At 31.5% G+C, this 16,353-nt stretch overlaps 2 protein-coding genes across 3 annotated transcripts; one reads left to right on the forward strand and one right to left on the reverse strand.

Annotated features, from left to right (window-relative positions):
- On the reverse strand, window positions 1-3,408 carry LOC104762479 (putative inactive leucine-rich repeat receptor-like protein kinase At3g03770). Of its 2 annotated transcripts, none has more exons than XM_010485772.2 (7): window positions 2,910-3,408; window positions 1,539-2,697; window positions 1,309-1,445; window positions 975-1,218; window positions 681-892; window positions 449-577; window positions 1-365 (listed from the first exon to the last, which is right to left on the reverse strand). In XM_010485772.2, the coding sequence occupies exons 2-7, from the start codon at window positions 2,641-2,643 to the stop codon at window positions 156-158; spliced, it is 2,037 nt and encodes a 678-aa protein (XP_010484074.1). In that variant the 5' UTR covers window positions 2,644-2,697; window positions 2,910-3,408; the 3' UTR covers window positions 1-155. The 2 variants fall into 2 exon arrangements, with proteins under 2 accessions (XP_010484074.1, XP_010484075.1); XM_010485773.2 differs by having other exon boundaries at window positions 2,881-3,385.
- A 3,489-nt stretch (window positions 3,409-6,897) lies between these two features.
- On the forward strand, window positions 6,898-12,232 carry LOC104762480 (ribonuclease J). The gene is made up of 17 exons (XM_010485774.3): window positions 6,898-7,150; window positions 7,490-7,721; window positions 7,820-7,943; window positions 8,101-8,157; window positions 8,357-8,548; window positions 8,629-8,706; window positions 8,826-9,008; window positions 9,184-9,264; window positions 9,359-9,424; window positions 9,518-9,610; window positions 9,709-9,834; window positions 10,055-10,168; window positions 10,457-10,552; window positions 10,637-10,734; window positions 10,819-11,243; window positions 11,320-11,795; window positions 11,905-12,232. Exons 1-17 carry the CDS (start codon window positions 6,919-6,921, stop codon window positions 11,995-11,997), a joined length of 2,766 nt encoding a protein of 921 aa, XP_010484076.2. The 5' UTR covers window positions 6,898-6,918; the 3' UTR covers window positions 11,998-12,232.
- Window positions 12,233-16,353: the final 4,121 nt, after the last annotated feature.

Raw genomic sequence — 16,353 nt, forward strand, 5'->3', positions numbered from 1 at the left:
TTGTCCAAAAACAAAAAGTTAATGTTATTTATTTCCTTTTCTTGAATGGTTACATAAATAATAGTGGACTTTCATACACACAATACCCGAATCTAGTTTAAAGCATATAAAAGTTTTTTTCTTTTCTAAAAGTGAAGAAGCTATGGATAATAATATTAACACTGGTCACCATCTGAAGCAGCTTGCAACTGAGAAGCATATTGTAAATTCCACAAGATATCTTCGAAGGATGGTCGGCTTAAAGACTCCGGGGAAACACATTTGTTCATCAGAGTTATCACTCTTACTAAAGAATCGTTGCGACAAGTGGCTTGTACTGTAGGATTCACCATTCTTCTCCTCCCTTCCTCGCTCTCCAACGATGCCTTATGAATTTAGTAAAACTTGTTAGTTAGTAGAAAAAAGACCAAATCTTGTTTTGTGACTACGATCTTTGCGAGATACGTACCAGTTCGTCTTGTAGAAATGCTTCTTCTCTAGCTGAGACAGATGGTCCAACGATTGATTGTAGAAGAATCAATCCAAAGCTGTAAACGTCATCTTCTAGCCTTGACATTTGCCATGATTTTGCTATTTCCTGATTGAGAAAATGTGTTACCATGAGAGTGATCAGTGTTTGCCCTTGTTTTGCCATCAATCATCAATGTTAGGATCAGAACATTAAAAGAGACGAGCTTAACTGTGTTATGTCTGGTTGCTTCAGAGACAATGGACAAACCATAATCACTCAGCTTGGCAAATCGGTGTTGGTTAAGCAAGACATTGTTAGTCTTGAGTCTATTGCTGAAGAATCCAGGAATTACTCCAGTGTGAAGAAAATGAACAGCCTTTGCAACACCTGTCAGAACATTTAGCCTCTCTGACCAATTCATACCCTTACCTGAACTATCATCTGCCGCAAAAACGAAAATTTTAGTATTCTTTTTGTTAAAAAGACTGCAAAAGATTTTAAAGTTTTAAACAAGATTTTGAACCTGAGAGACAAGATTGAAAGTTTCCATTTGGAATGTATTCATAAATCAAGAAGACTTTTTCGACGCTGTAATCATCTTTTCCTCCACAATCTATGCAATGACCCAACAAGCAAACAAGATTCGGATGTCTAAGCTTTGCAAGCAAATCCAACCTCAGTTTTAGGTTTCTTATCGAGTATTTCTTCGATGAGGGTAAGCATCTTATAGCCACTTTTGTTCCATTCTCAAGGTTTCCTTTGTAAAGCTGAAAAAGACATGAAGCAACAAATCTCAGAATCTATCTAAAGAAGGTTGATGACACTGAAATTAAAAATGGTTTCAATGAACTTTATACCGTGCCATATAATGAGCTTTCACCGAGTATCATGGTCTTATCGAAGTTCTTTGTAGCTTTGACTATCTCTTCTACGCTAAACTGTCTACATACCGGTAAATCCTCTGAACCAAACTTAGATGTTTCAGAAACGTACCCTAATCACAATCACAATCACAAAAGTATTGTAAGTCAAATCATTATTCTCAATATTCAAGAACTGCGAGTTTTTAAGAAGAGAAAAACCTTACTTGCATTTGAGAGTATCTCAGAGGAAAATCCAATAGAAGGATGATTATCATGTACTGTCTTATGGTGAGAATGCTTCTTCGTTACTCCTTTTCTTCTAAGCAAGATGAATACACAGCAGATTACAACCAATATCGCCATTGATATACCAACTACCAAACCTACTTTAGCTCCTTTCTTCCATTTTCTTTTTCCTGATCCATTTTCAGCTTCTGCTACAGCTTCAGCTTCTTCCTCCGCACGAACTTCTTTAACACAAAAAGATTGTGGATGCTGCTGTTTCTGTAGAGATAAACAGTTTCCATTGAACCTCAGCGTCATATCTTTCTTGCTACTTAAGCAACGAGGAACTTTTCCGGTTAACTTATTGTCGGAAATGTCGATAAACCAGAGTTTGCTTCCGCATCTCAGATCATCAGGAAGTGAACCACTCAGAGAATTCGCTCTCAGATCGATATACTCAATTGTAGACAACGAGAGTAATGAAGGATGTAGCTCTCCTGATAGCTTATTACTCTTAAAGCTAAGAACTTTGAGATACCAATACGAATCAAACCAACTAGGTAATGTGCCGTTAAAGAAGTTATGATCAAACCTGAAAGTTTCAAGCTTTACCATTGTAGACAGCTTAGGTGGTACTGATCCAAACAGAAAGTTATTACTCAAATCCAAATACTCAAGTGAAGATAAACGATGAAGTTTATCAGGGAGATGACCCCAAATCCCTAGAGAAGCTAGAGTAAGAACCCTAAGAGATTTTAGTCTTGACAGTGTCGTGACAAATGATTCAATTGAGAATCTATCAGATAAAGTGACGTTAGAGATAGGAAAACCCTCAAAGGTTTTGGCTTTTTCTGATGATTTGTCACCGAAGATGTTTAGCTCTGAGACTGAATTAGAGAAACAAGTGATGTTCATCGACGGTGTTGCTTGTAAGTAGCAGAAACTGGTCTTGTGATCATACCAAGATTCTAGCTGTTGTGGGTATTCTAAGTGTTTTTTCAGCTGGAGAAGAACTTGTGCTTGTGAAGCTTGTAGCTGGGATAAGCCTAAACTGTAGAAACTCCATAGGAGAGATAACAAGAAGATGAATTTAAAGAAATCCATTTGTCAGATTTTCAACTTAATTTTATCAGACAAGATCTGAGTATTTTGATGAACCTGCAATACAAAAGAAACAGAGATGAGTCACTTCAACATTAGAACTTTTGTGATTCGAAACAAACCCAATAGTATCCAAAAAAAAAAACAGAGTAATCTTAAAAACAAGTTTGAAAAAACAGAGTAATCTTGAAAACAAGTTTGAAAAACAGAGTAATCTTGAAAGCAGAGTAGTAGTAGTACCTTAAATTTTAAAAGTTTCAAACACTTACTTCTTTAAACATTAAGACTGGAACATATCGATAAATCAGAGGCAAAAGAGAACAAATTCTTTCAGTCACCGACACATATCAGTGGTCGTGTAAGCAGAAGAAACAAAGCAAAGAATCTTCAACGCGTGAAAGAGATTAAAAAAAAAAGAGCTCTTTTTGTTTGTTCACTTCAGGGTTTTTGTTAGTGAGAATAGATAGAATAGGTAAGTGAGAGAGTAGTAGTAACACAGTAGTGTTTAAATACAAGAATCTTTCTTTTCGATATGCATGAGTTAAATTTTGTGGGGTTAAAACACTCATACCTATAGAAAGTGACTTTATTTTATGTTCATCACTATCTTTATAACTAAAAAGACAAAGCTTTCTGCATAATGTATACAATTATTAAACAAGTACTACTTATTAATAGTGATAATTTTTTTTTTATTCCATATACTACGACATTATTGTGTGGAAGCTTTTGTATTTGTATGCATATAATTTGGGACCAAGTGATTCCGGAAGAAAACAAAGGAGAAGGTGTTAAATGTTGTGTCGTGATAATAGGAGTAGTCATCATATGTAGTTGAATAATAATGACAGTGCGTATTATTGTGATTTAACAACGATGGAGAACATATAAAACAATACCTATGGAAATAACAAACACGATAATAATTAGAGAAAAAATAATTTAAAAATGGAATGTTGAATTATTTGTCATAAATCATGCTAATAAACAAAACACATATTCACCAAACGAAAAACAAAATAGATGGTTCTACCATGTAATTTAAGTATTATGAGATATTGAAATGTCTAGGTTTTTTTTGTGTGTAGCATATTAATTTTTATATAATATTCTATGTATGGGTTATCTAATTATTTTACATATGGGATAATGGGCATAGAATATTGTCATTTAGTAATAATCAATCTTAGTGCTTATTATATTTAGTAAAGAACCATTAAGCTTATTCAGAAGCTAAAAAAGTGGTGGACCGGTGGGTGAAGTTTTAAATGAAGATGGTTGGTTGAGGCTTCGGGAATTGAGAGTTTATTTTATTACTTGGTACACGAGGCCTCCATCATTAAGTCACACAGCCTGTCCCTTCTGCTGCTTCTATATCGAGTGTTTTAAAGAGTCAAAGATGTGTACCTTATGTTATTGACTCTTCAATTCACACTTGATTTTTTATAAACTACTACTAGAACTCAAAATACTTACATTAACAAGCCATTTTAAGTGAGAATATGAATAAGTTTGGCTATATTATTGTGGTGTGTGTCTCTGTGATTAAGTCTTTTGATTTATAATATAAAAAATAGGTATTTAGTTTGAATGTATTTCATACCATGCACTGTTGATTGTGTTAATATAACAATAGAACAGGGACGCTATATATATATATATATCTCTTTTTAAAATCAATTTCCTAATCATTGAGTTCTGATAGAATAACTTTATGTACATTTATTTTTATACTATAGTATACTTTGAGGACCAAAGAAGAATAAAATCAACGTTAGTTATTTAACAAAAATATGTATATGAATGTCGAAAGTGATGGTGTATATAGTATATATAAATATGTATGTAAATAGCTTCTGCGTATTAATGAGGTAGATGTGATAGCTTTGCTGTCTTCCAAATTTCATAATGAGTCAATAATCAATATATATAAACAAACACCAAAATTAGAGTGATGATATATATTCTGAAAAGAATCTTAAGATAGACTCGTATTTTAATTCCCAAGTCAAACAACTCTTACGTATAATAATAGTAATGTACCTTTGACAATCTTTGCGTTCACAACTACAAGTAGTTTGAGTGTTTGACGATCAAAGAGTCACTTGGAATTGTACGTTTACTAATTGATTATTACCGAAAACGCAAAAAAAAAAAAAAAAAAAAAAAAAAAAAAAAAAAAAATAGATCTCTATAGTAATACTACGGATGCATGGGTTTCGGATTTTGTTGTAAGCTCTTTTGGAAACCGAATTTATTTTGGTATCATTTATGATAATTGTCTTTTATGAATAGTGTATGTTTGATTTTTATGATTTCATTTCAGGATAATGAATATATTTGATTTAATTTCAGGATAATGAATATGATAATTTATTTTGGTATCTATATATACATTTCGAGACATGTATGAAAATACTAGAGTTGGAACTTATTTAAAATCATGCCATTAACATTAATTTTACAATTATTTTTTTATTTTAAATAATATCAAATTTAAAATCTAACTTAAGAAGATTTTCTCCAATTCAAATTTCCAAAAGTATTGGACCAACACCCATTAGCATTAAATATTTTATATTTAATTAATTTATTTTCTAAAAAAAACTTATTTTCATGTGTTTGAAAGCCAAGTGATTAAACTGTTGATAATAACTTTAATTCTTTTAAAAATTTTGGGGCCCAAACTAACACAAATTGTTAAAAAAAAAAAAAATTCACTGAAGTGTTTTTCAGTAGCTAATAAATTAATAGATTTTTGATCCATACTAATAAGAAACAATTGATATAAATCAAACTTTACAAAAAAAACACTCTACTATTTTAATCGACTTGCACAACTATAAATACAAAAGTGTTAAATGATACAAAGATAAAATAACCAAAATTACAAAGTCAAATTATAGTATACTCATATAATTATAAAAATATAATATATTATGTAATACTATTATCTCTACATTGTAAATGAAAAAAAAATCACAAAAAGTATATTTGTTGACTAAACTAAATTTAATGAAAAATAAGGATATCCTAACTTGTATATAATAAAACACTACATGTAGACAATATAAATTATACACTACATAATGTATTGATGTAAAACTATTGTAGATTAAAAAATACAAAATATATTATATACATATATAATTAAAATAATAAAGAAATTTTATTTTGTATTTCTAAACAAAAAATATATTCCCGCGGTGTACCGCAATAAATATCTAGTCATTTATGATAATTGTCTTTTTTTATGATAAATCAAACATATCATTTTATGATAATTGTCTTTTATGAATATGTTTGATTTCAAATTTCTAAATCATATAATGAATCTGTTTGATTTTATTTTAGGACCAAGAGGAAGAGTGACGATGGATGATCAAGCTACCAATCTGCGTCTTAAAAATGAGTTAGATTGTTTCCTTAAAAATAGCTCTCATAGTCGTTATATACACAATCAACTTTCCATCTCAGCAAACACTGGATTTAAAGTTGAAGAAATTCATAGAAGTTGGATATATTGTAATGAATGTTATAGATGGTAGAATGAAAATACACCAATAGGCGGCAGTTTTCGTCAGTATCACCGATGAGTCAATACATATTGTTGCTAAGGATGCTGATGATGTCCATCAACTAATATGCAGAGTAATAAAAATATTGGTTCATTTAATAATAAGTTTTGTTTTATTTAATTAGTTAACAGAGTTTTGTTTTTTTCTTAGACTTAGATCATCGTTGGATAAGACTACATTCAAATAACTCTCAAACAACAACAAATAGAGAGTGGTGCTCAGTGGCGGATCTAAAAATTAAATTTATGTGAGATAATAATATTAAATTAATTTTATTTAAGATTTTTTTAATATCTTAACGTAAATGATAAAATTTTGTTTGATTAATCGAATATGGACTTGTTAAGTTATTGTATTTGTATGATAATGATATTTTAATATTATATACAAAACAAAACATGTATTTAAGAAAAAACAAAATTAATGGGGGAATAATTAAAAACTAATGTAAAATAACACTAATCTAATGGAGAATGAAATAGTTAGAGAGGTATATGTCGTGGTGGTAAATGCCATAAACTGAGGCAAATTATGTAATCTGCTGTGATGAAAAAAAACAAACAAACAAAGTTTGTTCATTCCAATTGATTTTCAATTCAATGGTCCGTCCGGTTCAAATAAACCGGTTAACAAAGAACCGGTTTTCAATTTTTATTGAAGGTTTATCGTCTCTCCTATGAGAGATAAGAGAGAAAGGTTTATGTCGTCACAGATAATAGTTTTCTTCCTCTCTCACTCATCTCTCTCCAATTCCCGCTTCCATTCGATGAAACCTGCATCTTTGCAAGGTTTCTCGTCGTCCTTGAACTATTCCGATGTTCGCAGACCAGCGAAAATGGCTGCTTTTAGTGCCCTCTCCCTTTGTCCTCACACTTTCAACTTCCGGCCAAACTCTCGAATTAAGTGTTCCGTCACTTCTGCTCCTGCTTCTGGTATGTTGTTTCATTTCTCCTCTTCCTTTTCCTATTGAGTTCCTGGGTTTTTTTATACAGTTTTAAGTTTTCCACTACTACTCTAATGGCTTTCAAGTATATTGAATTGGTACAAGAATAAAAAAAATTGAAACTTTATGGGATTTTAGGTTGATAGTGGCGATTTATATATAGTTTCTTTGGAGATTATCACTCTGATTGTGCGAGTATAGTCTCTGAATTTGGTGTGTTATGTAATGGACCATAGAAGACTGATTAATCAAGTGGTTGTTTTGTGTATTGAGTTGCTTTTGTTCTTATATAATTGTTGATTCCGGTTTTCTTGTTTCTATGTATCAGGCACATCTTCTTCCCCTAAGACACAGCGTAGAAGATCAGGTCGACCAGAAGGAGTTGGTAAAAGCATGGAGGACTCTGTCAAACGTAAAATGGAACAGTTTTATGAAGGAACCGATGGACCGCCTCTCCGTGTTCTTCCCATTGGTGGCCTTGGTGAAATTGGAATGAATTGTATGCTTGTTGGAAACTATGATCGTTACATTTTAATCGATGCTGGTATAATGTTCCCTGAGTAAGTCCCGAGACATATGTATCTTGTTTATATTGGCGAGATCCTTCGTTTTTCTTTTCTTCTTCCTATGTGTGGTGTTAACTTTCTATGGAATACAGCTACGATGAGCCTGGTGTCCAGAAAATAATGCCAGACACAGGGTTTATCAGACGGTGGAAACACAAAATTGAAGCTGTTGTTATAACTCATGGTCATGAAGATCACATTGGTGCGTTGCCTTGGGTAAAGTCTTCTTCCACTCCTTGAAAAAGCCTTCTTGATTGAGTAGGTTTTGTTTTTCAGTTAACAGTTTAGCCTCATGGGTACTAATGCAGTTCTTTTCCTCTATCCATTGTTGGCTTCAGTCCTTTTTCTTAACTATACTCTTTTTCATGAGCAGGTTATCCCAGCATTGGACCCTAATACACCAATATTCGCATCATCCTTCACCATGGAGGTGATTTACACCTTGATTCTTGACATTTACTTTTCTCTTTCAATAAGTCTTCTTTATCTTAACAGCTACTAAGCTTAGATGTATAGCTTCAGTTCAAAATGTATCAGTTAGAACTGTCATTTTAGTTGCCTATGTCATATCATGCTTAATCTTCTCTTGCATTTTCACTCACAATTTTTTTTGTTTGTCTGTGCAATAGCTTATAAAGAAGCGCTTGAAGGAGCACGGAATCTTTGTTCAATCTAGACTTAAGACATTTAGCACTCGAAGGAGATTTATGGCTGGACCATTTGAGATAGAGCCCATTACAGTTACACATTCTATTCCTGATTGTAGTGGTTTATTCCTCCGCTGCGCTGATGGTAATATTCTTCACACTGGAGATTGGAAGGTAGAGTAAACCCCTTCATAAATTATTTCCTGTCCCTTTGTAGTTATTAAGCTGCATGAGATAAATTTGATTATTAACAGATTGATGAGGCGCCATTGGATGGAAAAGTCTTTGATCGTGAAGCTTTGGAGGAACTCTCAAAGGAAGGAGTCACGTTGGTAAGGATTCTGCAGAGACATACTCTTGTATCTGTTGAAAGCATATAAAATAAGGTTGAAATGGTCATACTGACTACTATAGGTGATAACTATGGAACAATTTTCCATCTCTTACACAGATGATGAGTGACTCAACAAATGTGTTGTCACCCGGAAGGACAATTAGTGAAAAGGTGGTTGCAGATGCTCTGGTAAGGAATGTTATGGCGGCCAAGGGAAGAGTAATCACAACTCAGTTTGCCTCTAATATTCACCGTTTGGGAAGTATCAAAGCTGCTGCTGATTTAACTGGTCGAAAGTTGGTATGTCTTTCCTCTTACATTTTAGCTTTGTCTATGTTTTGTCTATTTTCCATCTGAGATTCTAGTTAATATTCCAGCTTCCGCCATTCTATGTCATGTCCTCAAATTATGCAGCATCAATTTTCATTAGAGAAGCTAAAAGAACAAAATTTCATTTTTTTTATCTTTTACCTAGGTCTTTGTTGGCATGTCGTTGAGGACATATCTAGAGGCAGCTTGGAGGGATGGAAAGGCTCCAATTGACCCGTCAAGTCTGGTATAAGATCTGCCATATGTTGGTTTGATGATTATATAACAAGTTCTGCTTTCTATATCAGTTTATCCTTTATCCTTTTCTAATGTTTACGCAGGTGAAAGTCGAAGACATTGAAGCATATGCTCCTAAGGACTTGCTGATTGTCACCACTGGATCACAAGTAAGTTGATCTTGTCAACTTGTGGAGTGGTTGTTTTAATTCGACTTCATAGCTAATTTACTTGTTACCCTTATTTGAAATGACTCTGATTAGGCAGAACCACGCGCTGCCCTGAATCTTGCATCATATGGGAGTAGCCATGCATTCAAACTTACAAAAGAAGACATCATTCTTTACTCAGCGAAGGTATTGGATAGATATTATATGAAAATGTAAATGCTTATGCTCTGAGCATCTAGGCTGGGATCGCTGATATCTATTCTCGGTCTAATGTTTTACTCAAGGTAATCCCAGGCAATGAATCACGAGTAATGAAAATGATGAATCGGATAGCAGATATAGGGCCAAATATTATCATGGGTAAGAATGAGATGCTGCACACATCTGGTCATGCCTACCGTGGAGAATTGGTAAGCGACTGCTTTCCTCCTAAGGTTTCTTGATACATACAAGTTTTTTTGCCAGCTTTGCCTTTCTTTCTCTTTTCACTTCAGCAAAATTAGGCTTTTAGCGCATATGTAGAGGAATAAAGGCAATATTTTGTTCCATTTTGATTATATATTTGCAAAGTGATGAATGTCTAGGGGAGAACTTTGTTTCTAATGATTTTAAATTTTTCTTGTTTTGAAGGAAGAGGTTCTTAAAATAGTTAAACCGCAACATTTTCTACCTATACATGGAGAACTTTTGTTTCTTAAGGAGCATGAGTTGCTTGGGAAGTCTACTGGGATTAGACACACTACTGTAAGTCTTTCACCAAAGATTTATATACTCATGGTAGGTAGATAGCATACATCATCATTAGGAGTTTGATGAAATAGGTTCAAATTTCATCTGGTAACAAAGTGCTTCGACCATGAAAACAGAATTTCTGAGACATGATCAACTTTAAACATAATTTTCGTGGAAGATTCAGTTTATTATCTCTGAAATATAAAATAAATAAACACTTCGGAATGTTCCACTTTTGCGGAATGTTCCACTTTTTTGCGGAATGTTCCACTTTTTTTTCTTAACTTCCTCCAACTTCAGGTTATTAAAAATGGAGAAATGCTTGGAGTTTCTCACTTGAGAAATAGAAGGGTTTTGTCCAATGGATTTAGCTCTCTTGGGAGGGAGAGTTTGCAGGTCGGTTTTATTGTCACCGTTGTGTTCTGTTTTGATGGGGTAAATGACTTGAAAAGATATTGAATAATCCTAGCCTTGCTGCAGTTGATGTACAGTGATGGTGATAAAGCATTTGGCACATCAAGCGAACTATGCATTGATGAACGACTCAGAATTTCTTCTGATGGCATTATAGTTCTGAGGTAAATCTGAATTGTTAAAGTTCACTGCAAATGCATTACCTATAGATAATTACTCATTTCTTTGTATGATTTTCTATAATCCAGCATGGAAATCATGCGTCCGGGAGTCTCAGAAAACACCTTGAAAGGAAAAATAAGAATCACAACGCGGTGCATGTGGCTTGACAAAGGAAGACTTTTAGATGCACTTCACAAAGCTGCTCATGCTGCTCTGTCAAGTTGTCCTGTGAATTGTCCCTTGTCTCACATGGAAAGAACGGTCTCCGAAGTGTTGAGGAAGATTGTGAGGAAGTACAGCGGAAAGAGACCAGAAGTCATTGCTATAGCCACTGAAAATCCAATGGCAGTCCGAGCTGATGAGGTCAGCGCAAGGCTGTCTGGTGATCCAAGTGTTGGTTCTGGAGTTGCAGCTTTAAGGAAAGTTGTTGACGGGAACAACAAAAGAAGTCGACCAAAGAAAACACCTTCACAAGAAGATGCCCCAAAAGAAGTAGATCGGACTTTGGAAGGTAATGTCTCACTTACGCATTTGTAGATGCATATTCGGGTTTTAGTTATGTAATCCAACATGCTTCACTCATGCAGATGATATTATTGATAGTGCAAGACTTCTGGCTGAAGAAGAAACTGCGGCATTAACGTACACAGAAGAAGTTGACATGCCCGTGGGAAGTTCCTCAGAAGAGTCTGACGATTTTTGGAAATCATTCGTCAATCCATCATCATCACCTTCACCGGGTGAAACCGACAATGTGAACAAGGTAACTGATACGGAGCCTAAAACAGAGGATAAAGAAAGCAGCAGAGACGACAATGATCTATCTGATACTTCAGATTCTGAAACTAAGTCACCATCAAAACGTGTGAGGAAGAATAAATGGAAACCGGAGGAGATAAAGAAGGTAATCAGAATGCGTGGAGAGCTGCACAGTAGATTTCAAGTGGTGAAAGGTAGAATGGTATTGTGGGAAGAGATCTCTTCAAATCTATCAGCTGAAGGATTCAACCGAAGCCCGGGGCAATGCAAGTCTCTCTGGGCGTCACTTATTCAAAAATACGAGGTTCGTCTCTTGAACATATGAATCTGTAGCTTCGAGATTCATGTTTAAAAGATAAAAAAGCTCTAAAATTGGCAACTATAAGATTGATCTACACATTTCTTTTTGGCAGGAGTGCAAGGCTGAGGAAAGAAGCAAGACGAGTTGGCCACATTTTGAGGATATGAACAACATTTTGTCAGAGTTAGGCACACCTGCATCTTAAGTAATGCATGACATTACATTATCTGCCCAAAAAGAATCATCTTCAAGTTTCTTAAATTGAACAGAGGGCATTTGATTATATTATATGTATGTAACATGTAAGATGATTTTGTTCTGTAGAAGCTATCAAAGCAGAATCCAAATCCCCGTAGAAGAAAACCTTTAGACAAGTCTTTTTGGTTTAGTTTTACATTCGGTTTGGCTTACAACACATTTATAAACCGGATTTTGTTCAATTTTGGATGGTAATGTGGGTTTTTATTGGTTCTGGTCTGTTTGATTTCATTATCCAAACACTAATTCTTGATTAGTTCCAAATTAATGTATGATTTTAACGCAGCTTCTTTAACCTGTATGGGCCTAATTTGTTGAGCCCATTAATGATTTTTAATTGCAAATTATTGGCCCATAAATAGTGTCTACGAACTTATATAATTTGGCGGAAAGGTGAAAATTAAAAGCAAACATGGTCATACTGACTACAATAGGTGATAACTGATAACTATGAAACAAATTTCCCATCTCTTACACAAATGATGAGTGACTCAACAAATGTGTTTTCACCTGGAAGGACGATTAGTGAAAAGGTGGTAGCAGATGCTCTGGTAAGGAATGTAATGGCTGCCAAGGGAAGAGTAATCACAACTCAGTTTGCCTCTAATATTCACCGTTTGGGGAAGTATCAAAGCTGCTGCTGATTTAACTGGTCGAAAGTTGGTATGTGTCTTTCCTCTCATATTTTAGCTTTGACTATGTTTTGTATAGTTTACCAACTCCTGGTAGCAATTTTTTCCCCCATAGCCATTCTATGTCATGTCGTCACTCGTCAAAGTTTCCTCAAATATGCAGCATCAATTTTCATTTAGGAAGTTAAAAGAACCAAATTTCATTTGTTTTTATTTTACCTAGGTCTTTTGTTGGCATGTCGTTGAGGACATATCTAGAGGCAGCTTGGTTGGATGGAAAGGCTCCAATTGACACGTCAAGTCTTGTATAAGACCTTTCTCTTGTATAACGATTTTTTTTTTTTTACATACAAAGCGGCAACACATGCCATATGTATAATTAGTAACTAAAATATAATTAGAATTAATTAAATAAATTTGTAAAATTTACATACAAAGCGCCAACAATCAAACGGAATATAACACATGCCATGTTTAATTAAATAAATTTGTATAATTCGGATATTCACTTAATGTATTCCGTCTGGTACTTAATTATAAAATTTTATTTACTTATATGTCTGGATCAAGTAAAATTGTTCCTAATCATATTTCTCTAATCTTTTTTTTTTTTTTTTTTTTTTACATACAAAGCGCCAACACATGCCATATTTTAGAAAGCCTTTTTTCAAAAAAAAAAAACATGCCATATTTAATTAAATAAATTTGTATAATTCGGATATTCACTTAATGTATTCCGTTTGGTACTTAATTATAAAATTTTATTTACTTATATGTCTGGATCAAGTTAAGAAAAATATGATTAGGATTCTCCTTCAACAATTCACCTTCTCATTAACTACAAATTTCATTATGTGTTAGCCCATTTAAAATAAAATAGCAGTTAAAAATACAATAACAATATTAATTTGTTAATCTTCACCTCTCATTTTTATATATGAGTCTATTTTGTGAAACAAATAAATTATCATATATTTTATTATAATTAAAAAATATTTTTATTTCCAGATATACCATAAGTTGAACTTTTAAAAACAAATATAAATGATTCAATCTATAAAATATTCAAATTTTATTAATATTATTCTTTAAAAATAATATCTAATTAATTTTTTTTACTTAGTAACGGGTCAAAATTTGAATATTTAAATTCAATTTCATACTTTTTGTTGAATTTTATAATTTTATATAATACAATAAACTTTAAATAATTTATTTTGAAATATTTTTAAAATATTGAAACTTGATATTAAAGTTAGAAATTATAAACACTCTAAATTTGTTTGTTATAGCAATGTCAATAATATGTCACTACAATATGAAAGAATTTAAAAAAACCAAGTATATTAAAACAAAAAGTATAATAATATATTAAATTACTCATAATATAATAATTCGTTTTTTAAAAACCAAATTCACAAAATTATGTCTTATAACTAGGTAACAACCCGCACGATGTGCGGGATAAATCGATTTAAAGAAAATTATTATTCGATAACCAATATTTGTTTGTGTCAAACATAATATGTAACTACAGTTTTTTATTTATTTATTCAAAACTGCGTTTTTCGTGTAAAAAATACGTTTTACCCGTGAAATCTTTAAATGTGTAAGAGAAAATATTGATAAAATGTTACTATTTATTGCAACATATCTTTTGTGTGGTTTAAAAATCAAATTCATATCTCTTATGTTTTATTTTGTAATCATAACAATTTTGCGTGTTTCTTATGTAACCATAACAACATATACTAAATTACTCGGTAGTTTAATTAATTAATTTTATTATATGTTAGTAACAATCAGATTCTAAACTAAATTTTTTTGAAGATAATCTAATTTGTTGATTTAATATTTGTGATTAGGCTATTTAAATCTTTTGAGTTAGTCGTTTGTTTATATTTTCTATAAATAACGGATTATTACCAAAAAACCCATTATGAAAAAATGAATGAAATTTCAAAATCAATGTATTCGTGTGAGAATACATTTCACCCGTGAATTATGTGAACATGGTCAAGAAAATATATATAAAATGTTACAATTTATGGAAATATATATTTTTGTGTGCTTTAAAAATCAAATTTTTTATTTTTATGGTTAATCGAGTAACTATAACAATTTTTCGTAATCTAATAATCACTCATTTTTTTTTTTGGGTACTAAGTTTATTTATAATGATAAGGGTTATTGTCTCATTCCTTTTTAATAGCACATTGATTAATGTACAATTAAAAAGTATATTCTTATTCGGTTATCAATATTTCTATTATCTTATGAATAATCACACTAAATGTTGAGATTAATTAGTTTACATACTTAGATATATATATATATATATATATATATAAATAATCACACATCATGTTATCCTCTAATTTGTTGTCATTTTTATATTTATTTATGAATATCTGTAAATCTATATTTATTGGGAATTAAGTTTCCTTTAATAAGTCTGAGATAATTCAGGGGTTATATATTTCTTTTTATAATCAATTATAATAACTATTGAAAGTTTGTTATTTAAATTATTATGGTAATAATACTAACATAAAAAATAACATTTTTAATATGATTTTGTTAATAAGTTATATGTTCTTTATTTTTATTAACTTTATATGCTTTTATAGCCTTTTTAGAATATTTTACTTATATTGATTTCTTAAAAATAATAAAACTTTGACTTGTATATTTGTAAGTAAATTTTAGTGAAATTTTGACTTAAAATAGTATGTAATTATTTAATTAGTTTTAATATGTGATATTTAAATTTGTGTGAGAATTGATGAAATATCTAATTATTATTCAGTTAATTGTTTTTCTTTTTTGAAAATATAATGGCATGTTAATGTAATTAAGTAGAAAATTTAAGGGTTTTTTGGCTAAATGTGTCTTGAGCTCTCTGGCGGCGACACATCAGTTTTTTCAAGAGTGTGCTTCTCTTTTAATACATAGGGGATGACATTCAAGTCATTAGGTAGAATATACATTGTTGAACTAACTTCACATACATAAACTAATACACCATATTAAAATTTTATTTTAAAATAGAAAATATACAAAATTTGGTATAAAATAAAATTTAACAAGTGTTATAGCACGGGTGCTTATTTAGAATCATTAACAATATAAAACTTACAAAATAAGTGTATTTTTCAAATCATCTTATTTAGCATATGATTTTATTGCATAATATTTTATCAAAAAAACTTTTAAAAACAGTCACATAAATTATATTTTATACAAAAATTACAATACAAATAAAATGAATTTCAATCCGTGCTCTAGCACGGGTCTTAATATAGTTAATTATATATTGTGAAACTATTCGCCACTATTGTAATGTGAGAGTTTGAAACTTAAATGAGATTGTAGGTTGATAGTGGCCAATTTGGATAGACTTTCTTTGAAGATTTCCAGTCTGATTTTGTGAGTATTATTTTTGAATTTGATTTGTTATATGTCGTTTATTCATTTTATAATATTTAGTAACTATGATTTTTAATAACTATTATGATTTTAGTATAAATTTATTTAAGTATAATTATTAATTATATAAATTTATATAGCTGTAAAATGATAAGAAATCAAAATTGAGAGAGCATTTTGTAAATAAGAAAGTGTTGCTCCAAATTTGAAGTAATACTACTCAACTCATATCTCTATATTTG

This window comes from Camelina sativa, chromosome 18, assembly GCF_030686135.1.
Source record: "Camelina sativa cultivar CO46 ecotype springtype chromosome 18, ASM3068613v1".
Classification (NCBI taxonomy): domain Eukaryota; kingdom Viridiplantae; phylum Streptophyta; class Magnoliopsida; order Brassicales; family Brassicaceae; genus Camelina; species Camelina sativa.